Source organism: Chiroxiphia lanceolata, chromosome Z (genome assembly GCF_009829145.1).
Source record: "Chiroxiphia lanceolata isolate bChiLan1 chromosome Z, bChiLan1.pri, whole genome shotgun sequence".
NCBI classification, from domain to species: Eukaryota; Metazoa; Chordata; class Aves; order Passeriformes; family Pipridae; genus Chiroxiphia; species Chiroxiphia lanceolata.
Window position 1 is genome coordinate 34,194,934 of NC_045671.1, and position 26,594 is coordinate 34,221,527.

At 38.2% G+C, this 26,594-nt stretch overlaps 1 protein-coding gene across 4 annotated transcripts in view; it reads right to left on the reverse strand.

Annotated features, from left to right (window-relative positions):
• PIP5K1B (phosphatidylinositol-4-phosphate 5-kinase type 1 beta) overlaps positions 1 to 26,594 on the reverse strand; it is a 110,917-nt gene that overhangs the window by 57,767 nt on the left and 26,556 nt on the right. For all 4 annotated transcript variants that reach the window (XM_032674599.1, XM_032674602.1, XM_032674598.1 and 1 more), the window contains 3 exons: positions 17,327 to 17,404; positions 16,645 to 16,713; positions 6,159 to 6,289 (listed from right to left, as the gene is read on the reverse strand). In XM_032674599.1, coding sequence (XP_032530490.1) covers positions 6,159 to 6,289; positions 16,645 to 16,713 — 200 coding nt within the window. In that variant the 5' untranslated portion in view covers positions 17,327 to 17,404. The remainder of the gene's footprint in view (positions 1 to 6,158; positions 6,290 to 16,644; positions 16,714 to 17,326; positions 17,405 to 26,594) is intronic.

Sequence of the window (26,594 nt, forward strand, 5' to 3'; positions counted from 1 at the left end):
TATAGCAGTAATACCAGTAATACCTCAGTTTGCAAAAGCAATATCTTATATAAATTCCTGGGAGCTTGAAGAGAAGGGGGTGAAAGGAATGCCACAATGTAAAGCACAAAGCGGCAAGGGCACTTTTCCACTCTACGCACCACTACAGTATGTACATGCAAGCAAGCACCTTTGCAATCCAAACCCACTCACTGTACAGAGACATCTCTACTTCATTCAAAGTCACTTCCATTCACCGTAATAAATCTGGGCTAAACTCTGACCAATATAGCACAGTTACACAGTAACTGTGGACCAGGAACAACTTTAATCCATGGTGTTACTCCTGATTTACATCAGTAGCTCCCACAATATGCAGAACAGTTACATTCAGATCTGACCCGACTACTTTCTTCCCCTCACATTTTTCTCCCTCCTTCATGAATTCTGAACACCAGTGGAAGTGTTTTGCTCTGGCTAGTGAAGCAGAGGTATGGGTGGTGCCGAGGGTTATTATGCGGTCAGAGAGGTATGCAGACACTATCTTCTGCAACTGATAAAATTCATAAACATTGCTGACTATTTTCCCCTAACAGTAAAAGGGTAGAGATAACACTATTTTGCTTGCTGGTGCACAGGCTGCTGTTTCATTGCATTTTTACTAGCTTAGGTCTGTTTTATCACTGCCACCATAACAGTGCTCCTGTTGCTGTCAAAGAAGCAGGTGTACCTACGACTCTGTAAAACAGCTGTTTTCTCACCTCAGTGCCAGACACAAAAGAGGTAGGGAAAACATGGGAGAAGGATGGAGGAGGAGTTACTGTGAATTTGCCACAACCAAGGGGAAGTTCAGCTAATAGCCTGCTTGGAGTTGCAGATGAATTATTTGTACCCAAAGCAAGTGGAAAAATATTGTTCCTTGCTTGGTAACCACCTGTTTTCAGCACCACACGTGCTGCACTGTTAGGTTCTCCTTAAGCTGCAAACCTCTGTGAAAAGTTTACCCAACCTGAGCTTGCTCGGGCACGCTTCCAGGTAAAGGTTAACCTCTTTGGCCTGCTAGTGTAACTAATTTCAACTAATTACTTTCAACCCATACCAATCCAAAGAGGACAAAACCAAAAGTCATTAAAGTAATGGCTTTTAACAATATGGCCATCACATGTAGGTCCTGTGCTAGGAAAAAATAAAGAGCACCTGAGATGCACTTTGGGAGTGCAGCCCTAATTGCAAAGAACATGCAACCTTAGGTTTTTACCTAGGCTAATGAAGCTAGGTATGGATATGACTCATGACGAATCCATGTAATGCCATTATGAAACACTCAACATCCCGATACTCTCAACCAGCAAGAAAGAATCCCATATTATTATGTGCAATCCTAAACAATTACGATTTATGCACAGTAATACTACTTTTGGTTGAAAGTATTTTAGATAAATAAAAGTGCATGTTACAATGAGACATAACAAGGATTTGAAATTTGACATTTCTGTGCATGAGCACAAGAAATCAAATGTCATGATTTGAAGAGATTACTATGGATAGTCATATATTTCACAGAGAATGTTGTCAACAAGTGCTCTTTATAGAGAGACTCTTTGTCACAGTCAAGATGACTCACTATGTTATATGCTACTGCTTAGCACATAGCTATGCAAAAAAAAAAAAAATTCAACCCAAACTAAAAAGCCAAAACTATGCTGCTCTCACCATTACTTTCATTTGTCTAGTTTTCCTCATACGATGTATTTATTTATAGGAAACTCTCCAGAAAGATATTCCTGAAGCTTTTCTAATCTATTTTACATTAGTGCAATCATCTTACTCCCTCTGTCATTGTTTTCATTTTAAACCAGAAGGTATGTCTCACAGTGTGCTGGTTTAAAGGTAAACCAGCAGGGGAAATGAACTCAACTCAAAAGAGAGATTATAAGTCAGAATAACAATTTAATAAAATAATACAATAAGTACGATTATACAGACAAACAATTGGTTTTAACCCACAAAACCCAAATGTATAACCCAGCACCCTGGGGCATGAACAGAGTGGTGTTCTTTGGGCCCCCTGAGTCCAAAGGAAAAGGAGAGGGGAAAACCTGTTGGTGAGAGTGCTGTTGCAGTCTGGTCTAGAGTGGTGATTGCAGTCCGGTTGAGAGCGGTGGTTGCAGTCTGGTTGAGAGCGGTGATCTGCAGTCTTCCTCTGGATCCCACGAGTGGTTAAAAAAGTCCCAAGACTCCAAGATTATATATTCTCCAGTTCAGGAAGGAATGCTCAGTACCTCCCTCAGGGCGGGGGGGTTCCTCAATGGGCATGAGGACAAAAACACCTTCTTATCTCGCAGGCCTCTTAACACCCAGTTTATAGCCTGAGGAGTCAGGCTGCTCTAGGCAGAGGGTGCAAATAGTCTGTTGACAACAGTTTCTGGGAAATGGCATGGAAGGCTATAGAATACACAGTTTTGGGTTACACCCATCCAGTGATGAACTGGACCCTGCTGTTCCAACTAGGACATTTTCCACCCCTTATTCTATGCCATCCATGTCATGCCCAAATTAACCCCCTTAAAAACTATACTCCTTTAAAACTATATACATATACATATATATATATATGTATATATACACAATGAAACATTACAGACCATTCTCACTCAAAATTAGGTCCCCTTGTGGTACACAACATGTCTCCCCATCTTTTTGCATTACCCGCCAGGTGGAACCAGGTCCTTGAGCAAAATCAATCCCTTGGATGGGTTTGCCTTTGCTTGAGGTGGGACTAATCCAGACAGTCTTCCCTAACATTCCTCTCATATGCACCACTGGGACTTCATCTCCATCTACAGTATACAAAGGTTCTGATTGGGCAGGGCCAGCTCGATTGATGGAGCCTCGGGTGTTGACCAACCAGGTGGCCTTTGCTAAATGCAGCTCCCAGTGTTTGAGAGTCTCCCCACACAGTGCCTTCAGGGTGGTTTTCAGCAGTCCGTTGCACCACTCAACTTTTCCAGCTGCTGGTGCATGGTAGGGGATATGATACACCCACTCAATGCCGTGCTCTTTGGCCCAGGTGTCTACGAGGCCATTCTTGAAATGGGTCCCATTATCAGACTCAATTCTCTCCGGGGTGCCATGTCGCCACAGGACTTGTTTTTCAAGGCCCAGGATGGTATTCCGGGCAGTGGCATGAGGCACGGGGTATGTCTCCAGCCATCCAGTACTTCCTTCTACCATGGTCAGTACGTAGCACTTGCCTTGGCGGGTTTTGGGGAGCGAGATGTAGTCATCGATCAGGGGATTGGAAGGAGGCAGGAAACTCTCAGCCTCTGGCGGTGACTGTTGTCCAGTGTGAGGGAGAGGACCTTTGTACGAGGACCTCCATGTACAGCAAGGAGAGTAGAACATGATGGAACAAGGTATCCGGTGTTTAAGAGAATTAGCTGTACTGGAGATAATCTTTTCAGAGGACGAAAGATTCCCTAAAAGCCCAGATGGTGTACAGTGCACATCCCAGATGTGGTAAAGTTTGCACGACTCGGGCCAGAAATGTATTCCTGCTACTTAGCAACGCTGCAATGGAGGGAAGGAGAGGACAAGGTGGGCGCATTGGTCAGTAAACTCAGGATTTATGAAGACACCGTCACCGCCCCATTACGAGCCCATGTCTCATCTGTGGAAACCAAACTGGCCGAACATGTCCGAAGCCTGGAAGAGAAGACTGAAGAGGGACACCAGAAGCTAAGAGAAGAAATTAAGGAAGGGATCTTCCATATCTCGCCAGGACAAACAAGAGTCTCTGCTATCACGAGCCAGTGTCAAAAATGTGCTGGTTTAAAGGTAAACCAGCAGGGGAAATGAACTCAACTCAAAAGAGAGATTATAAATCAGAATAACAATTTAATAAAATAATACAATAAGTACGATTATACAGACAAACAATTGGTTTTAACCCACAAAACCCAAATGTATAACCCAGCACCCTGGGGCATGAACAGAGTGGTGTTCTTTGGGCCCCCTGAGTCCAAAGGAAAAAGAGAGGGGAAAACCTGTTGATGAGAGTGCTGTTGCAGTCTGGTCTAGAGTGGTGATTGCAGTCCGGTTGAGGGTGGTGATTGCAGTCTGGTTGAAAGTGGTGATTGCAGTCTGGTTGAGAGTGCTGTTGCAGTCCAGTCGAGAGTGGTGGTTGCAGTCCAGTCGAGAGTGGTGGTTGCAGTCCAGTCGAGAGTGGTGGTTGCAGTCCAGTCGAGAGTGGTGGTTGCAGTCTGGTTGAGAGCGGTGATCTGCAGTCTTCCTCTGGATCCCACGAGTGGTTAAAAAAGTCCCAAGACTCCAAGATTATATATTCTCCAGCTCAGGAAGGAATGCTCAGTACCTCCCTCAGGGCGGGGGGGTTCCTCAATGGGCATGAGGACAAAAACACCTTCCTATCTCGCAGGCCTCTTAACACCTAGTTTATAGCCTGAGGAGTCAGGCTGCTCTAGGCAGAGGGTGCAAATAGTCTGTTGACAACAGTTTCTGGGAAACGGCATGGAAGGCTATAGAAAACACAGTTTTGGGTTACACCCATCCAGTGATGAACTGGACCCAGCTGTTCTAACTAGGACACCCAGGTCTTCCTTAAAACCAACACAAAACAGGGAAATCTCATTTCTGCATGTACGTGCATGTGAGTCTCATAGGAAAGAAGACATATGCAATGCTATGGCATAAAACCCATTTTATTTTACTTGTTCCTTTATAACTGTGTTTAAAAAGATAGAGAATAGATTTTTTTTCTCAAACTGTGCTATGTAATAAAACAGTTTTCGTATGTAGGTTTCATTTAATTTCCATGAACAACAGCAAACTACAGAAGCCTCCATCAGTGTCACAGGCAGACATTTTTCTCACCAATAAAAACCTTGTTACATGATATGCAAATTTCTCACCAGTAATTTGGATTATTTTAAACAAAATCTTGTGCTTACAGTGTATGAAAATACATGCATATGGTTAACTTTGCTATATTTACCTAATCTACAAGAGAAAGGCTACAAAACTGTGCACAAACCTTATTGTTAACAGCAGAACAAGATGTTAACAACTACTCAACTACTAGGAACTAAAGTATGTAATGTAAAAGCTTCATTTCACATAAAAAATAAATTTTCTTTTCGTTAAGGATATCTCAGTTCAAAGAAAAACAGGAGTCAAATGAAATCAAATTTGGGGAAAGATCAAAATTTAAAGTGCCTGCAATTATTTTTTATGTTGTTAACTTTCTTTAGTGACACCAGTAATTATTAAGGATCATAAATTATTAGAAACAGCTGACGAAGTAGCATTCAAACTGCATCTGAACAAGACTTTAAAAACTCATAGATGTTTTTGCCAAATTCAGGGAAGATTGCATACGTAGCATGTCTTTACTGAAAGGAAGGTACTCAGCACTTCTAAGAACCCAGACCACACTGAACAGAGCAAGTCATCTTGGTTTTGAAATACATTAAATACATTTTTCCTAAATCTTCTTTGTCCTTTCCTAGCATATATAATTTGCAAAGTTACATGGCACTGTACTTCAGCTTCTGAACTCCAAAACTCAGTATGACTTTGATTTCTCTTATTGGCGTGATTCTATTGCTACAATTTCCATACCATCACCTTGACAGTGAAACAAGCTGAGATGGCAAAGCAGTAAAGGTGCGCAACCTGTAATCAGCTTGTAAGAGCTAAGTGTTGTCACAGACTAAAGTCCTGAAGAGAATTTTATAGTGTAGTATAAACTATTATATTACACTTAAAATACAGGACTTGAATTCTCATAAATTTTGAAACCCCCTCAACAAAATGTCAAGTACTACTCTCAGTTTTTAGAAACTAAACTGAAACCAGACAAATGTGAATGTTGGATTCACATATCACTTCATATTGTAATTAACAGCTCCTTTAATTGAAAATGTCACAATTACTCTCCCTCTCCATAAGTGATAAGTCTCAAACCTTCAGTTGAAGTGTGACCTTTCCAATTTTCTTCCTACCTTCATTTTTAATGACAACATGAAAAACAGAAGTTCTATACATTAAACTTTCTCTAACATAATTTTGTTAGAACTGGAAAACAATCCTCATTCAAATATGCAGTTAAGAATTTAATTATGAAATTCTATTGAAGATAAATTGAAAAGGCTTGTTCTTACCTTGGTAGGAAGACACTTTCCACTACATAGAAGTCTTGCATAAGAACATCTCTGTCTGGTTTTGATGTAAGGTTTCCTACTGTGTATCCTATTCCCAGCTGGATAGCACCTTTAATAGCTGAGGATGCAGTCTGTGCAGAAAACAAGAATTCAAGCATGAGTTTGATAAAACCAGATTTCTGTTCTTTATCAGTAGTATGATATGTTAAACTCTTTAATCATTTTCATAATAATAACATCATGTCATCTTTACCTCCTAGAGCTCAGTGAGATGACTGATTTTCAATTAAAAGATTTAAAAGAATCACTATACTGTAGTAAAATCTACAAAAATCAATTTTCTGGTTGTACAAACTGAAACTTTTCAAATTGCCTCATTAATTTCCACATTGGGTTCTAACTCAGCATAGAATCATGGAATACCAGGTTGGAAGGGATCTCAAGAATCATCCGGTTCAACCTTTCCTGGCAAAAGCAGTCTAGACAAGATGGCCTAGCATCCTGTCAAGCCAAATCTCAAAAATGCTCATGTTGGGGAATTCATCACTTCTGGGGAGATAATTCTATTGGCTGACTGTTCTCACTGTGAAATATTTCCTCTTGTGTTCAACTGGAATGTCCCCAGGAACAACTTTAACCCATTATCTCTCATATTTTCTATGTTACTCCTTGTAAGAATAGTCTCCATCTTCTTCGTAGCCACCCTGTAAATACTGGAACATGGTGGGAAGTATTCCCCTCAGCCTTCTTTTCTTGAGGCTGAACAGACCCAGCTCTGTAATAGCTCACACACCAACTTTTCCCTCATTGACACTGGGTCTGAGTTTGCATCAACCTGGATTTTTGTTCCCAGGCCCAACAGTGCTGGTGATAACAGAGATGAAGGAAGTGTTGAGAACCTCTGCCTTTTCAGCATTGTTGGTGACTAATTCAACTGGTCTATTTAACAGCAGGCCAATATTTTCCTTCTGTTTTTTATTGTTGTTTATGTTGTTTGTTGTTTATGTACCCAAAGAACCCTTTCTTGTGGTTCCTGACATCTCTTGCCAATTTCAATTTGAGCTGAGTCTTTGCTTTTCTAGCTGCATCTCTGCATTCCCTGGCAACTCCCTTGTTCTCAACAAGTATTTGTCCCCTTTTCCATCTCTGGTATGCTTCTCTTTTGGTTTTGAACAGACTCAGAAGGTCACAGTTAAGCCAAGGGGGTCTCTTTCTCCACCTACTTCCCTTCCCTTTATAGAGAATGAACGGGTTTTCTGCTTCCAGGAGAGTGGTCTGGAAAAACTCCCGGCACTCCCTAGCTCAATGAAAGCTTACCTCCCAGTTGAGCTCTGAGCAAGCTGAAGTTTGCTCTTCCAAAATCTAAAAACTTTGCCTTGTACTAACCTTCAGTGTGCACAGGTAGACCCCAAACTTCACAATATAGGGATCACTGCAGCCAAAGACATCACTGAGATACTACAAGGCAGGTTTCTTTGTTTTGTGAGTAGCAAGTTCAACAGCCCCTCATTCCTGGTTGGCACATCTACTGCTTGTGTGAAGAATCAGTCCTCTTTGCATCCCAGGAACTTGATGGCTGATGTAACCTGCTGTATTGTTCCACCAACAAATGTCTGGGTAGTTGAAATCACCCGTAAGACCCAGGATCTGTAATCTAAAACTTGCTTGACCCCGTTTAGGTTCTTCTTTGCCCTTACCATCCTGGGTTGGAGGTCAGTAGCAGATGCCTAGTCTAAGATACCAGTTGGAGATGTACCTTCTGATCTTGACCCAGAGGCATTTGATAGGGCTTCCATAGTCACTGTATTTAACTTTTATATGTTCATGATTCTCTTTAACACAGAGCACAACTCCTCCTCCTCTACTTTCCTGCCTGTCTTTACAAAACAGCCTATAGCCATCCTTTGTGATCCTCTTAAGACATTTTCAATCTAACTGGACATTCAAATTGCTTCAGGAGTTAGAAGTAGCATGCATTATGTCCTGGAAAGAAACAGTCACAAATTCCAGGTGATTGTACATTAATGCCAAGGCATTACAAAGCAAGCTTATGGCTTAAACACTGATTCTGGATACAAATGTATTTATTACATTCTGCCTAACAGTCAATGCAAGAGGTGCATTGACTGAGTGGAATGCAAAGAAAAATGAAAGTGATGAGGAAAGAGAAATCCCTCAATAAAAATCTACCTGCATAAAGTGGAATGACTAAATTCAACAGCCAGGGTTTGCAGGACAGAGAAAGGTTCAAAAGGTCAGCGCCAAATTGTGATACTATATATGTGTAAACTGAGACCATCTCTGAAACTTTCTCATGCTGAATAGAGAACCCTGATGGACAAATTAAAAAAAATGGCAGAACTGAGTCAAAATCAGAAACTAGTCAAGAAAGGAATTATTAAGAAAAGACCGAAGGAGTGAATAAAGAAAATCACTGGGAAGGGAAAGGCGGCTATCAGGAAGGGAGTATCTTCCCTTACATCATGTATTTTCATCAGTCTGAAGACAACATATTTGGTGTCTGTTTTTAGATTTTAGCCCCCACCCACCAAACAAGCTAGACATTAACAGTGGAAGCAAAGAACACTAGAAGATTCATGATCAGAACTACTTCAGCACTTGAACAAAATCATTTCAGGAATGGGAATTACATAAGAAGTGGTTCAAGTACACAAAACTACTCTTGTTACAGTTTCTGGAACAGCAAATATTACAGTGACTGCTTATTTTTAGAAAAGAAAAGACAGACATGTGTATATCGTAAATAATTAAGACTGCACACCAAGCAGAACTTTTACTTGCATAACAGCTTAGAAAAGGCAACTTGGTGGGAACAAACAAAATCCCATTCTGAAAGTGCTACTTTGACTACTAAAACCATTTGGCTTTGTGTCATAAGAGGAGTCACATTTTTCTTTCCTTGAAAGGCTTCTATTCATGAATGATTAATAAACAACAAAAGCCATAATTATGTAACTTTGATCAAACCAATACACATGGTTTCTGCTTCATAGCTGGATGCCCACCTTGTTCACTGCCATAGCAAGCGACTATGTCTGAAAGAACAGCATATAGTAAAGTAAAACAGAAGACATGCCATTCCAAATAAACCCTAACAAAACCCACTGAACTTCAAAAAAACCCCAAGACAGGTAAGCTGGCAATGTGATTTCAAAAGGAAAACTCTAGACCATCTTTTGAGCTCATAAAAAATATCTGCAGGATTTTTTTTTCAAATTTAAAAGAAAACCTACAGACCTACAGTCTCTGAAAAGCAGAATGTAAGGCCTTCTACTAGTATGACACAGACTCTACCTCCAAGGTTACTGTCTTATTAATTTTCACTCCTATTCAAGAGTGCCATTAGTAATCACCCACCATTTCTACAGCAATCACAGCAGTCGGTTTAACAGAAAAGTAATGTTATGAAGTCATTCAGGATACTTTAACAACTGCTTTAAAACAAATTGATGGCAGTTACAGCATGTTGAAGCCAACTGCAAACCAATTGTTTGTCAATCACTGCTATATAATTAAATATACTGTAAACTGCAATTCTTGCAGCCCTGCAAACTGAGAAATTGCCCATTCCCTGTACTACTGTCCCAGAATGCTAATATTTCAAAGTAGGTAAGGACATTTTTCTTCCATCTTAAATGGGAACAGATCAGCAAAGGTAAAAGACCTGCATTTCAGGAAGAGATGTACTGGGGACAAAGTGCTCCAGAAGTCCCACAGTTTATGGAGGATTGAAACAAAAAAGCCTCTGCACAGTTTTATCCTTGCATAAAAAAGCTTAAACTGTCCTCGTTATGATGAAACACACCTTTGTCTATTTTTGTCAAAAGTAACTATATATTTTCTCTATATTTGTCATACAGCTTTGCTAAAAAAGCCTGTAGGAATGAAACATATGCAGACACATAAAGCATAACAACAGGTTACAGGATGAAACAGTATATAATATAGAATACACATAGTATAATAGTATATAGGATATAATATAGAACACAGACAGTTAGGTATATGGAATATTTGCATCATTGACATATATTCTAGCCCTAGATGCACTGTTCTCTTGAATTACTGTTATCTGCAGATGGGTCTTCCATCTTGCTCTACATCACTCTAAGCTGAAAACCTTTCCTGGAATAGCAAATTAAATGAGAATATAAATCCTTTCAAATCATGTATTAAGTTTGCACATGATCCCACAAATGCACTAAGTAGGATTTCAACACTTGCTTTTCCTACAATTAATTGCTTTCAGCGTAGTCCCGTAAAACTTAAATTTTTTATTTTCGTAAAAGAAATGTGTTAATCCGACACACATGCTGTATGTAAAGGCAGTTTACATTCTGCTAACAAAAAAAATCCACTATCTGAAGCTATTTAACAACTGTGCCAATTAGGGACGAGGCTACTGAAAGGATTGAAAAAGTCTGTCCCTTAAAGTAAATGAAAAGAAATCCAGGGATGGCAAAAATATAGATACTATAGTTTCAGAATGTATATTATATTATATAGTATATTATATAGTATATATATTATACATTGCTCAATAATTATTTCCATTGGAGTGTGAAAGTTGTAAATGGCCGGCAAACCTAATTAACCAATAATGTGTCAATACAATCACCAAGTACATAGTACACAAAGACTTCAGATATGGAAAACACATTTATTCTTTTAGACAGGTTTCCTTATACTTTATCCATATTTGTATGGGACTATTAATGACATAAAACAAATCATTTAACAAACCATGAGCAGAGAGGAGTTGAGCAGGACTAAGGCTTCATTTAATTTAACAGAAGTTCCCCTTTACTCTTATTCACAAAGTTATCTTTCTATTCTTCCTTCAGCTCTCAATTGTTCTTTGCTAAGTCTTTATGTGTTTCCCACAACATACTCACGAAATGTAACTAACATTCTTGGCTTCTTCAAAAGTAGACATCCTAGGGATTCCCTTTAGGACTGCGTGAATGTAAACTTGGTCCTTGTTTATGTGTTTTCCCTTTTCATAATTAATTTTATTGCAGCTAAACCTGTGAACTTTCTGGGGCAAAGATTTTCCCAGAAGACATCTGTTTTATAGCAGATGATATAAAGCAAAGAAAAGAAATTAACTCTCCCTCAGCAACTCTACTTCACTATCACTGCAGAAGGCAAGACGATGACTCCTTTCTTTCACCCTCTTTACTACTGTCATTCAAACAGGTTTTAAAATCTCGCTGATGAAATGGCAGAAACACCTAGCTACCATAGTATGGTATGAGAGACGGGGAGAAACAAACATCTGAACACAAGCCACCACTAATAAACACTGCTTTGCAACCATGCTTCCCACAAAGTAGTTGCCATTAGTTCATTTCTCTCTTCTACTGTATGTGGAGAAGCCTGCTCTCATCTTCCTCACCATCCCAGTCTGCTCCTTGGTGAGACAGTGAATTGGACTGCCTTCAGGTAGCATTCTCAGTGAAATAAATAAAATAAAAAAGATAGATAGATAGATAGATAGATAGATAGATAGATAGATAGATAGATAGATAAAAAGAAATCCACAGGGTCTCACTTGATTAAAGCTTGATTAAAATTATTCAAGCCACATAGGTTATTCCAGATGTCAATTTTCTACTAAAGTAAGCATTTGCTCTTCAGTTATACTAGTTATCATGAGTACCAGGAATCCACCTACACTATCACTTCCATGCAAACAAAGTTTATCTTTTCCGGACTTCTGAAAACATACTAACCTGTCATAAATTTTGTAAACTCTTAAGCCAAACCATCTGAGGAGAATGCATGTTAAAAACAGTATGACTTCTTCAAGAAACATTTAAAAAGAGATGTCTTAGAACATTAGGAAGTTGCAATTATATTCAAGATGTAATTGTGGTTATTGCCTAGTCCACTGCCTCTGCAGTAGAGTTGTCTTGTCTTTGAGTGCCTGCTGTGCTTACAGTCCCATGGAAACAACACTTCTTGTAGCTGTTTCTCCTAAAGCTTCTGGAGGCTGCTACCCCATCTCAGCATGATCTCTGCAGCTGCCACATAATAAATCACAAACAGGGACATCATAAAAACAGAGTTTCCAGGAAATTCCACTACATAAACTGATCTTACTGTTTCTCCAGAACTTGTAACCATGGGTCGCTACAGCCACAGTACCCCTTCAATCTTCCTTCAGTTCACATTGTTCTTTTCTCTATCAAATATTTGCTCACCTTCTGCAGGTCACACTTTATGAAGATGGACTTCCACTCATTGTGTGTGCATGTTTCACGAAGCTAGACATCATGTTTGTCTGTGTCATGAAGATGGACTTCTGCCCATCGTGTGTGTGTTTGTGTGGTTCTTCCAGCTCAACGGCCATCAGAATGATTTACTGACCCAAGCTGAATCTGATCTCCATTTTCCAAAATTGGATTCAAATGACTCCATGGCTTTCAATTAATTTTTCCTCCATTTCAAAACATTTATGCTGAAGTTTCAGACTTAACCATGAATCCAACTACTGTGGTTGTTCTATCTCTGAGGAAAAGAATTTGAGACCTCTGCGTTTGATAGTAGCCATTTCTCCAGGCAAAGCCACTAAAGAGAGTTATTTCAGTATCCTTGCAGATGCACAAAGTCTGCCACTGAGAACACAGGTCTCAATGTAGTAAAACCTCCAGTAGTGAAGTTTCAGCATCTGCAAGAAAAAGTACCCTATGTGGAGACATTAGATGCAGGGCATATGTCAATGCCAAAAGTGATGAAGCAATGCTGCTTGCATGTGTTTGCAAGCTCTAACAATACGTAGCTGGCTTTCTTTAACCAGGAAAATTCCCCTTGTTCCTGGCAAAGTGACTCTCACTTATGATACCCAGTTTTGAACATGTGATGTAGTGCTTATAATATGCTAAACAGAAGAGCCAGAACATATGTAATAACAAGAAAAAAAAAAATCTAATTTTATGTGTGTGTGGCAGCCTTCAGACTAAACGTAGAGATCGTGGCAATCCAGTAGCAGTTTTTTCACAAGTGCACATACACATATGCTTTGTTTTCTGGTCTGATTTTTTTCTACACACTTAATGTGCTTTGACAGACATGTCTGCCTGATTCTTGCTACCATCCTAGTATTAGGCATAAGGATGCTACTGAAATATGTTTCGTCACAGAGAAGATTCAGGGACTACTGTGCAATTGATGACATCACAACGCAAAAGGCGCACATGTCTCAGCAGCTTCTTACAACAAAGTCTGCAAAATAATAGGAAGGAAATGAAAAACATGGTTTTTGCATACTCCAGATACCAGTGACAAGACCGTGATGAATATCCAAGAAAAACTATAGTCTGGTGACTGGATTTTGTTACAGGGTTCCCTTGCTACTTTGCTTAGGATCCTTAAGCATGAAATGTAACAAATAGTCTCTCTCTAACTCTGTTTCTCCCTGAAAAAAAAACCCCAAACCACAACAAAAAAAACCCCCACCAAAAACCAAAACCCACAACAAAAAACCAGAAACCCAAACAAACAAAAAACCCCAAACACAAACCCCAAAACAAAACCAAAAGAAACACAAGACTAACCCAAGCTAACAGACCAAAAAAATCACGCTGAAAGAACTGGCCTCAGTTTGCATAATTTTTATTTCTTTTATCTCAAAGCTATTTTAATCCTCTACCTTAAAAGCTGCATTGAACATATACATCTGTAAAGTGTCTGTTCCATTAACTAAATTCTTTAATCTGAGTTACTGAAATATTTTGTCACACTGTAGACTAGAGTAACTTCTTGAAATGTACTGATAGAAAACCTGTACTGATAGAGAGAAAACCCAGGAGTAGCTTCAGATTATAATGTTTGTAGCAAACGTCTGCAGCTGAACAGCCCAGCAGCCCCACCTTAAATAACACCATTTTTAAAGATAGGAAAACAGCAGTTTTCAGCAGAAAAATAAACACAACAAACAGAAGGTTGTGTTCCCTCTTCTCCCAAGGCCTTGGACTAGATAATAACAGACAATTAAAACAGAGAAGAGCATTTATATCAGAATGCAGTAGCAGAAAAACTGAAAGCTAAAAAAGAGTAGAATGAAGAAGCATGATTCATAATAGAAACCATGCTATTTTTTTGGTCCCATCATACCTTGCAGAATCCACAAGGATGGGGTAGCAATACTCATGCAAGGCCTTGCACAAGGTTGCAATAATGTAAGAAACTTCTTGGAACTTCAAGGTATTTACATTCATGCAGCTGGCAAGTCAGCTGACTACTACTGGAGGTCAGAAATAAACTTTTCTATCATAAACAAGATTCCTTTTTTCCCCCAGGATGCACAGACAAGTAGTATCTTTGGGAACGCTCCCAAGGCCACATATGCGAAAGAACTACAGGACACAAACCAAGCTGCAGTCCTCTGTTTTTCTCAGCTGAACAGTATAACCTTCTATTTTTATGTAAATTATTATGTAAAAAAACCATAATGTATTTATTACGTAAAAATAAATTTTGGTAAAAATTCATTATGGAATTTTTACATAATATTTGTATTTAAATAGAAATATTTAAATACTTTATTATTATGTAATAATAATAACTTATTATACAAAAAAAACGTTCAAGTGAAGTTTCTGAGCAAGGTGAATAGATTGGCAAGCACTATCTGTCTTCAAAACTCAATGAGTATCTTGACTAAGTGCCCTTGCAATTAAGAGCAGTGGTAAATTGGAACAGAAACTGCCCAAGTAGCTGAAAAAGCACCAGCTGAGGGAAAAACCTCTCCCCCAGACCAGATTTCTGGAAGAAGTGGGACTGGAAGTCACAGGACAGAACTGCAAGTATTTTTCAGCCAAACCAAAGAAGTATAACAACACATAACTGGAGAACTGTAAATGCAAACCTGTGTAAAAAGAGCAAAGAAAAGCTATGTGGGCAATAAAAGACAGGCAGGTGTTAACTGTAAACAAGCATTTAACCAAGCAAAATCTCTTTGTGTAAGTTACCTAAAAATATAGAACTAACTGGGAAATGACATGAAATGCCTCTGATAAACATAGGTCATACCAGGCTTAACCTGTAACCCACTTCCTGACATCTACTGTTCACTCCTCTGAACATAAGAAATAGGAAATGTTATATGGAATAGCTGAAGAAGGTGAGGATCAAAGAGTCACAGAATGGTTCAGGTTGGAAGGCACCACTGGTGGGGTCATTTGGTCCAATCTCCCTGTTCAAGCAGAGTCTTCAAAGTCTAACAGGAAGTGCAAGGTTTGCAAGGAATTTGGCTTAAGAGAAGAGAGACATTGTTAAAAGTGAGACATCAGGCAAAGACATGTTACCTGTTAGCCCTGCATGGATAAATTGTGGGGTCAACACTTCCCAATTTTTTATTAACATTATCACAAAAAGGAGGAGTATGATGAGTATAATATTTGGTGATAATATTTAACTACGGGGCATATGCAACACAGGAGCTTGAACACAGAACAACTGAGGGTGTAATTATACGAAAAGGAAATAAAGTGACATAAGACACAGACAACCGGTGGTTCAGGGGAAAGCACAGAACTTGGGAGATGATAGTCACTGTGACCTTTCAATGTAACTGCCAGCAAAAGGGGTGGGAAAAGAAACAGCAGCTTAGTAATCTTCTGGGTGCTGTAAGTGACACTCAGAAATGAAAAACTTTTAACATTATATGTACTGTAGAAGTATTTGAATCTCTGTGCTAGATTACAGAAATTAAGAAAAAAACCAGTTATCATTTCTTTGAGGTGATATGCCAAGAAAAAAATCGAATTTGGCAGCTAACAACTTGGTTATGTAAATATATATATATATATATATATATATATAGGAAAAGGTGTATTTATAGCTCCACTTAGTTACCAGTATTGCTAGGTGGACTGAAATAATGCTGGTCAAGACAATCAGTGCCAGAAAAACAAACCCCAAATCAGTATCAGCTACTGTTACAATATCTAAACGGATCTGTTCTGCTACTATTGATGCATGTTCCTACACTAAATATATCTTCTCTTAAACAACATTTCTTTTTTTTTTTTAAACACATAGCAAACAAATAGTGGTCTGTTTGACAAAGCACTGAAGAGGTGATAAGGTTTATAGTCCAGACACATTGTATAAACATTCAAAGCATTTGGGAACTTGCTGTACTAAATTTCTCAAAACAGTATTTATGCCCAAAGGTATATCTGTTGCTAAGAGCAAAGAATTTCTATAAATCTAGCAAGAGTATATTCTTTAAAGCTGTACTGAACACACTTTAAATAGTCAGTTCTGCAGTGGGCAGAAATATCTTATGATTGATTTCACAGAATGAACAAAGTACTTACAAAAAAAATCCATGGAACATATGTTATTTGTTCTTGTTTTTACTTAGTTCTGAAATATATTTCACTTACAGCAGATCTGAATTAGCAACATGAAGGGAAAAACATACAAAAAAAAGCTTGTTGTAAGTTTTATTTACCTTTTTATACGTTTTCTCTTCATTTGGTTTTCCAGCAGTAACATCTCCATTTTCAGTAATAGACAACATCTAATAACAGAAGCTTAAGTTATAAAGAAGGTATTTGCTTTAGAAAAGTAAGTGTTCAGAAAAATCAGACAATTTATTATCCATTTTTTGCTAAATTCAAACTTCTCAGAGGACAGCAAGTCACCAAGATCGGTGACATATCTAGGATATTCCTAGAAATATTTTTCAGGCAGACTAAAAGGATAGTGCTGTGCCAGGAATATGTCCAGCACATGACCGATTCTACACAACTCTCTTTTCCCCACACCAGTATGCAAGTCTGCAGTGAAATCTTGCTCCTCTGCATACTGCAAGAGATGTTCCTGAAAGGTCCAATGACGGGCAAAATTATGAAGCTTGTGAGCCAGATACTCAGTGGTGTGTCTCAGAGGTCCAAGGCCTTTGGCTGCATTGACGTGCTGTACCTCCTCAGAGTAGTAAGATGATATTTTACATTGCATCTTATCACAGCTGTAAAGCAATGTTGGATCAAGAATAAACCACTAAGTTAGAGATAACTTTGGTCAGACACTCTGAATGTGTCTGCTGAAGTAAATAAAAAAAAAAGCTACGATGACGTGCTTTAAAATCATTCTAGATTTTACCAAAACTTTCCCAATGGAATTATACTTACTCTTATGAACAACAGTACAAGTCATCTGGAGCTGAGAGCGAAGATCAAGCCATTGGTGATGCTGATGTTTTCCAGAACCTATTAAAAGAAAATTCTGTCATCGCTATGCCATCACAAATTTCACCTCACAGAATAGCTTTAGATTTCCTTTTTCTACAATTCTTTGGCCCAAGCAAGTATTCATCTACAAGTGTGGCTTTTCAAGAATCATGTCAAATAATTTGATTACTAACAGGTCATTTAATTTACTTAGAAACTAGCAGTATTACACAGGAGGAAATAAGTGCAGTCTAATTTCCATTTGCCCCAGATATTCCATTACCGTGGCACAAGCAACTCTACAATAAAACATTTATGAAGAGCAGTAGACATTCATGCTCTGGAGTGTTGTGTAATTACATGCACTCTTATAACCTTATAATCTCCAATCACTTATAAGCAATAGCAATGATGATTTGGAGGACTGCACACTGTATAGCTCTAGACAACAAACAAAGTAATTTTGAAAGTTTTCTATAATAGTAGTTACTATCAGCATGATTTCTGTGAGTAGTCTTGTTGAGGTGATCTATTTCATCGTCTAAATGGTTTGACTAAACATATGAGAAAATATTATGTATCAGATGCTACCTGATACCTCTTTGGAATCAACCTTCCCGCTCATCCCATACCCATTTTAAGTCACATCAGTAAAGCTATTCTTCAAATACAGCAGAAGAAAAAAAAAAATCTCATTTGTCTTTAATCAGTACAACAGCATCTTGTACATAACTAAAAATTGATTTTAAAGAAGTATTCTCAGGCATCATTCACTTAATTTAGTTGTCACTAATCTGAAGAGTGTACTTAACACCAGCAAGAAACCTTTTAAAAAGGCTTCAGAGTCAGTATTTTCCTTCTCTTCAGAGAAGCACCTGAACCAAAAAAAAAAGGGGACAACAAATAGAAACCTGGATTTTCTGAGAAGAAAACAATGCCTCTCCAGAAAAAATCCCTCTTCTAGCATTACATACCAGTATTTTCCTACTGCAGGTTACTGCATTCTTCATTGTAGCCTTCACACAAGTAATGTGTCTTAATAATTCCTTTATTTGGATGTGCATTAGCAGTACATTGAACTACAGCATTGAACTACAACTTGAAGGCAACAACTCAGTTTTGATAGCTTTTAAAATCGTGTGTAGTTTATTTAGCTTACCTATATCCACGCATTCTGTTCTAGAACAAGCATCAGTCACAAGTACTGAGGCCATGTTGCTGAGAACGCAGCTGCACTGGGCAGGGCACGTCTCAAGGATGAAGGACCACCGCCTCCCTAAGATCTTGCTTTATGGTGAACTTGCCACCGACTGCCTCAAGAGAGGAGCCCCGAAGAAATGACACAAGGACTCCCTGAAACAACATCTCAGCCTTGGCCATATTGATCACCATAACTGGTCTACTCTGGCCTCCAATTGGGAGGTCTGGAGACACACCATCTATAACGCTGCTGCTTCCTTTGAGAACGCATGCAGGATCACCCTTGAGGAGAAAAGACAACGCAGAAAGAACCGTGTCTTGCAGAATATACCACCTAAGGAGTCTTTCTGCTGTGCCTTTTGCAATCGGATATGTCTGTCTCATATCGGCCTCATAAGCCATCAGCGTGCTTGTAACAAACACGGATAGAGCCTTCCTAAATCTTTGTTCGCGAAGCCTGGCCATGATGATGATCCACACATTTAATATTAACACTAATCCATGCTTGTAACTCTATCAATACCTGAACACAGGCATCAAGAACTGGTTAAAACAGCTTTTGTAGGAAAAGAAATGTCATTTTAATCACTAATAGAAGACCGTTTAACCAACTGATCCCTGAGTAAAAACACCAAACCACCCCAACCTGTTGTTCTCCACATACCCTCCAAGACTACTGATATAATATGATGTTCTACTATACCCCAAACTTCCTAAAATATCCTCATACATACTCAGAAAAGCCAAATATAAATGCACAATGGCATGCAAACATGAATGCAACAGCTAACTTACTTTCTTTCCATAAGTCAGCTGAAGAAAGCACTTGTGCCAAACATGGAAGAAAAGCCTGATTTTTTCCCTGAATAGACAGACAAATTATTTAAGAACACTTCTTTCATGTGAAAATATACTGCCAATGAGAGGCCAAGTTCCGTAACTACCAAGTACAAAAACTCATACACCCTAAAGAAGGTAAATTTTCTCTATATGTGCCAGGTTATTTCCTAGAGACATCTAGGATATAATTATTTTGATTCCTAACCTTTTGAGAAACAGAACACACAGCTCTAATAACTGTGGTTGTGTTAAAATCTTTTAAAATCTTTGCTGTAACAACCATCTCCTGTTCCATGCTAACAACTTTTGCAAAACGAGTATTACTTTGTGTATTTTCTCCCTGCTCTAAATCGACTGAAATCGTACATGGTGTTTTCTCTTATGCTTTACAATGTGCAGAGCAAGAGCTACTGTCTCAGTTCTGATGAGGATTAACAGTTCAAAGACAGGTCACGAGTTATAGTCTTGGACCCACTTCTAGGCTAAGCTACAACTATTTTCTTACTTGTTACAATAGCAGGAAACTACAGTAACTAAAGCATTAAATCTCTGCATCTGACAAAGGACAGGTGCACAGTAAAGTAAGACGCAGGGCAGGAACAAGTAGAGGAAGAAAACATTTCATGTCAAAAATACTGTAGCGTGCTAGCTTTGGCTGGGATAGAGTTAATTTTCATCACAGTAAGCTAGTATGGCATTATGTTTTAGATTTGTGCTGAAAACAGTGTTGATAATTCAGGGATGTTTTCTACTCCTGAGCAGCACTTACACAGAGTCAAGGCCTTTTCTGCTCCTACTATACTCCACCAGCCAGTGGGCTGGGGGTGCACATGGAGTCGGGAGAGAACACAGCCAGAACAGCTGATCCCAACTGATCCAACAGCTGATCCAAGGGATATCCCAGACTATATGGTGTTGTGGTCAGCATACAGAGCTGGGAGAAGGAGAAGGAAGGGAGAATGTCAAAGTGACTGCGTTTGTCTTCTCTTCCAAGTTGCCATTAGACGTGATGGGGTGCTGCTTTCCTGAGCAGAGAAGAAATTTAGAGACTATTTTTAAATAGCCAACACTTTGGTCGTGATTCTTCTGTCCAGCAAAACTTTTTATGACATATTCAGTTGCTGAGACACAAGTTTACAGCCTTCGGTTCCAACCCCGTGCTCTGAACAACTCCTAGTCCTAAATGCAGACTCGAAAGAATCACATGTACTCAATGCAGAGTTCAGACAAAAAAAAACAACCCTGTGTTTCACAGTTTAGTTTCCCACACTGGAATCATTGAATCATACGCTTCTTAACTAACACAAACTGCAATTTCCATGACTCTCGAGGAAAAGTGCCCTACGCATTTTCCCTCAGAGCTACAGGGATACCTGTTTAATTCCTGTGATCATCCAAAAGCCCACTATGTCAGCACCACCCTGCCTACCACGCAGCCAGAGTTTTGAGAACTGAGATGGCTGACAGCAAATGCAAGCTTCCTACCCAGCTTTGAGTTTTTTGCATTTTCCTTATACAGCTGAAATTAATTTTTTACTAACAGGTTAAGGCATTCATTTTGGCAGATTATAAGTAACTATCTGTTTTTATATAACCTTAATTGCTTAGGCCCAGATACAGGTACTGGTATTAATACCTGAATGGCCTCTCAGCTCAATTTCAAGTTAACTTTAAAATTTCCAACAACTTCAATGAAAGCCAATGAAAAATGCTATTCCTAGGTTCCTACAGGCCTCGTGCATTAGTTCATTCAACCCAAAATCAGTTCTGCCTTCTTTCAATTATCAAGAAAACAATATTTGTTTGAAGAATGCATTTCTTAACATATTTAGATCATTTTCTTAGATAAATCCTTCGTTAGAAGCACTAATAAAACAGGCTTCTTTAGGAATCACATTCCAAATAAAAGCCACGTAGCTTTTCACTACATGTGCTGTCTTGTCCAGGTTGATAGTCAAAGTTTAAATAGTTTTCCTAACTTTTAACACAGACATATCCCCAGGTGTACTGCTGGCAGGCTTCTACATTGAGATAGTACATTCAAAAAGAGAAACCTCACTTGAAAGCAAACATATTGATAACTTCTCACAAGCCATAATCTATAATTTTAAATATGAGGAGTAAAAAACCAAACCAAAACAAAATGAAATTACACTTTAATGGTACAGGTTTTTCATCTCTGAGAGTCTGAAACACACAACTGGATTTTTTGGGGGGTTTGTTTTCTTGTTGTTGTTGTTGTTGTTTAAGTGAATGCATTGGGATGAAATACACAATTTTGGAATTAATGATTCTCATATTTCCGTGCATTACAGACACCTGCTTATTTGCTCACTTTCTAATCCTTAAACAGTTCTCTTCCTCTGGGAAGACACAGAACTCCCAGAATGTGGAAGATGATTTCTCAGAAAAGTACACAGAATCTTATATTAAATTCATACCAATGATACTAAGTCAGCATCAGACAAAAGAAGATGATCAGACTAATTTTATCTGTCCTAAGTAACTGGAAGTTTTCAAAACAAAACTGCACTCTTGATAGTAGTTTGTCAGCACAACATGTAAGGATGTTGACAGGAATTTCTGGTTCTATAAACAGTATTTATAGTGTATTCCTTTGAAAAGAAATGGCAGGTTAAATTCCTTGTCTTCTGCTGTTAACTATTTTAAAGCAGTATCTTCTAATATAACTATGAAAACCATTTTCTTTACTGCAAAATTCACTTTAACTGGTGAGATTTGTCCAAGCGTACTTCTTGCGGAAGTTGTAAGAGTAGCTTTTAAAGTCAGTTCCTCAATTCACTAAAAGGACTTGTAGATCTATATGGCAACATTCTTCTACCAAAACACTTGATAGAAGACAGTCACACATTGTTCAATTTCAGCTCCGATGTGAAACTGTTACACAAAGTTTTGCCAGAAGGGGCAAAACTTCTAAACCAAAACTGCTCTACAGTGGAAGAAATCCATGAACACAGTCATTAATGAAAAGCTACTCTTTTTGTACTTATTCTCTTGTGTTTCCCTCCATCTTAAGTATTCCAAAACCATTCATGGTATTCTTGGAGCTACCTGAAAGCAGGTCTAAGATCAAAGGGTACTCTCTTACTTCTCTGAAATTATAATGACTAGAGCTCATAACTTCTTAGGCACCGAACAAACTTCTCTTACAGATGATGCATCTTCCTCCTTTCTGGATTCTTTGCCAACTAATATGATATGCATATCAGCACCGGATTTCCAAATTAGATATCATCTTGTCATGTCTGTTTTTCCATGAAACTTGCTGGTACTCTAGACCATTGTCAAATTTAGTTGACAAATTTAGGGCAACCAGAACTGACAATAGTTTTTCCCCTTCTCTCTCCAGTAGAATTCAAACAGTAAGATTATTTATCAGATTATTTGCAAATGAAGGGGCTTGGGACACACAAAACATCCTCTAACACACATACAAACTGCCTACATACACATGTTTTCATAGGAAATCCAGTTAAAAATATCAGCACACTATCAGAACTATTTTCAGAAGAGGCACAGCAGTTGTTAACATTATATGAATAGTGTGCCATATATTGGTTTTGTTACATTTTGGCTTCTTTACAGAGCTTCTCTTCGTGCTTTAAAACAATGTTGACTATAATTTTCATTATTTAATTGCCTTCTTTCTGAGGTTACCAGACAATGCAGAATGGTGTTTAAAAATCTGTAAGCATTGCTATGCGGAATGCCAATAAGCAGAAGTAAACAAGTGAAAGGAAACATAATGTAGTGCAGTGCAGAGAGTGAGAAAAAGGGGCAACATGTCAGGGATCCTACAGCTTTCTCAACAGTCATCACACGTTAACCCTCTCTCCAAAAACCTTGTGTCTTTTAATGTCAGAGAACATTCGTTGTACATGAGTGTTCGGGTAGTTACAGAGCCCTCAAATAAAAATTATGGCCACTTAGTTATAAGAAAATATATATATACAGTTCAGCTATCTATTTTTCTTCTTTTTTTCTCCTTCTCTTTTTTGAAAATAATATCCCAAACACTAGTTTGTGCCATGGATTCACTTTGTACCAAAAGTCATGTAGCCATCTAAGATCTAACTTTATGCCCCCATACCTGAAACATCTAAGGAATAAGAGTTAATATATATTTTAAAACAAATCTATCCTGAGAATGAAGTAAGTTTTACTTACTGGAATGAAATCAACAATCATTAAAAATTCAGAAAAAGCTTCAAATCTGAAAACCCCTTTTTTTTTCTCCACAAGTTTTTAAATTTAGAGCTTCAATCTAAGAGTATTTAGTCCACCTGGTTCCTATAATGCCCGTCAGCCTATTAAACCTCTACTGTCAACTGCTGCAATTCTTCCAAGCAGCACTGAAGGATCTCTTATGCCTTTCCAGGCACCACTGTAAAAGTAGAGCAAACGTTTTACTGCATTGTAGATACCATTAATTTATGCCACTATAAAAGAATAATTTAAAAAAATAATCTACCCTTTCTGCCTGTCAAGAAGAAAAAAAATATATATTGTATGAATTGTAAAGGATAGGGAGGAAAAAAAGGGAAGAAAAACCCAAAATTTTTAAGTCTGTTACCTTGTCAAGTTCTCTCTAGACTCCACTGGTTATGGAGGTTTTAATAGCGACTGAAAATCGAATCTGGGTGAAATTTGTGATAGTACTGTTTTTGCCCCAGCGAAAACTGGAAAAGGCTGGTCTTGTTAATTAATGCTAGGATGAACAACTTCAGAGTGAACAGCTAAAAAAAAGCAGACCAGAAATTGTGATGGCTAACAGAAAAAAAAAAATTAAAAATTCAATGACAACCCTGATCATATCGTTCAGTTTCAAGTCCCGATTAGTCTATCAATCTGATTTCTTCTTTTATTTTGCCCCAAAAATAAGAGGAAGGTGAAAATCAAAAGTAGTATGCAAAGTGATGAAATTCACCACTAAAGTAAAAGGGAAAAAAAATCTTATCCTCCTTCTCATGGTCTTCATGATACCATCAGGACAGCATGAAGGCTACAGGGAAAGCAGCAAGCAAAAACCATCACACAACTGCCATTTGCACTGTTCTTCTAGCTGTTCACACCACCTTTATTTACCTAGCTTGATAATACACATTAGTTTCAGTGCCCTACCAGACCTCTTAGTCTCTCAGCAACTAATCTGGGTACAATGTTAAGATTCTGATACTGTTTGATTTCTACAGTGCCCCCCTTATTTCCAGAAACATGGCGCAGTATTTGGATTTCTTTTAAAACAGTAATAACAGGAGAAGCAATGTAGAAGTTCAGCAAATATCACCTCCATCAAAGTTTGCAAATACTCAGAATATAGTCTGATAACCCAGGAGATTTGACAACCTACAAGAGTTCCTTCCTCTTCCATTTAAAATGGCACTCTTTGTGCATTACCCTGTTCTTCAAGGCAAACACACTACAACTGTAATATCCAGGGTCACACAGACAGCCACAATAACAGCACAAACTATAGCTACATATTTTATTTTCTGTAACAAATAACATTTTTGTTTCAAAAATAATCTGCCATGATTTTTTCAAATGAAAACTTACTTACAGGAAGGGAAATGAAACTGCAAATTTATTGAAGGAATCAAAGTGTAGAAGTGCTTGAAAACACAACATACTATACTCCTTAAAAAACCTCCACATTTCTTTGCATTTGTAACTTCTGTGTTTTTTTAATTCTGCATCTGACAGATAACTTGAAAACCCTCTCAAAATAGGTGAGTTGCTTTTTTTCTCCTCCATGACTTTACAGATCAGAGCTTCATTCAAAGAGTCTTAAATCTATCTCACTCTTCTACTGCCTATTAGCCTATTTAACTTCTACTGTCAGCTATTGTGCCTTCTGCTCTTCCCTAAGGATCTCTTATGTCTTTCCAAACACCACCTGTAAAAGCAGAACAAACTTTCTACTGCACAGTAGATGGTGTTGATGTATTAAGAACTAAGGGACTTATTCAAATCACTGACCTCAGATCAGCAATGAGAAAGAACAAACATTTGATCTCTGACTTAAATGACGTCACGTGTATTTTGCAGAAACTGCTAACAGGCCCTCCTTTTACAAAGTGAAATGTCTCCAATAATTTCACATTATTTTGTAACAGTCTGAACGCACACAAAGTAGAAAGGGATATTTGTATGTAGCCAAAGAAGACTTCCCAATTGCTACTTAGGTTTTCACAATACTGACTTCAACAACAACAATACTGATGTGCTAACAACAGTAGTTTTTAGAAGACTAGCCATCTTCCTATAAAGCCATTTGGAATCAATAAAATTAATAAAATTGTCAAGATAGGGTTTTTGAAACAAAAAAGAAAGACATGTCTGCATGCTACATACAACTGTATGCATAGAAGTTAGGGTAGTATCACAGTGAAGGGCACAAGTAGAAGTCATTACAGAGCCCAAAGTTCTGCTCTTTTACTTTGGCAACTTTGATAACTTTGATATGGCAATGGGCTAATGTTACTAACACATACCAGACACTGCACTTTGAGACAACACCACCACATAATGCATTGTGTCCAACAATATACTCCAGCATGTCAAGACAAATGGTTGATAAGGAGAGCAAAAAGAACAAGCAGTGGGAAAATTTGTCCACATTTGCCTTCAATGGTACATGAAAAATAGAATGACAGGGATCATGTAACACTATGGTCATGATTTTCTGGAAGGAAAGCAAGGAAAGCTGCATCACTCATATAATCAGTAGGTAAGCTCCATGGGAAATGACAGCTCGTATCTGGCAAAAACAAGGTCAGTGAAAGTGTTACTAATTTCTAAAGTAATGACACAAACAGAGACAAAAACAGTCCCACCTTGCTGGGTGGGGAGTATATATAAAAGAGGAATTTTAGTAATCTGAAACTCCAGAAAGAGTCAGAGGAAAAAGAAAAATAGGTCAGATGGACCTCGGAGAAAGCTAAGTATAAAAAGAATAGAGTGAACATGCAAGATAAAAAGTAGAAAAGCACGGGACAAGTTACTTTGATAAGAAATATGTATGTAACAATAAGAACTTCACAACAGTTGCAATGCTCTATTTTGAGACATTTATCTCTTTACCCATCCACATTTTTCCACCTCAACAGAAGGTCAACCACATCATACTCTTCTTCACCAACTCAAAATTGCTATGCGATCATAAGTT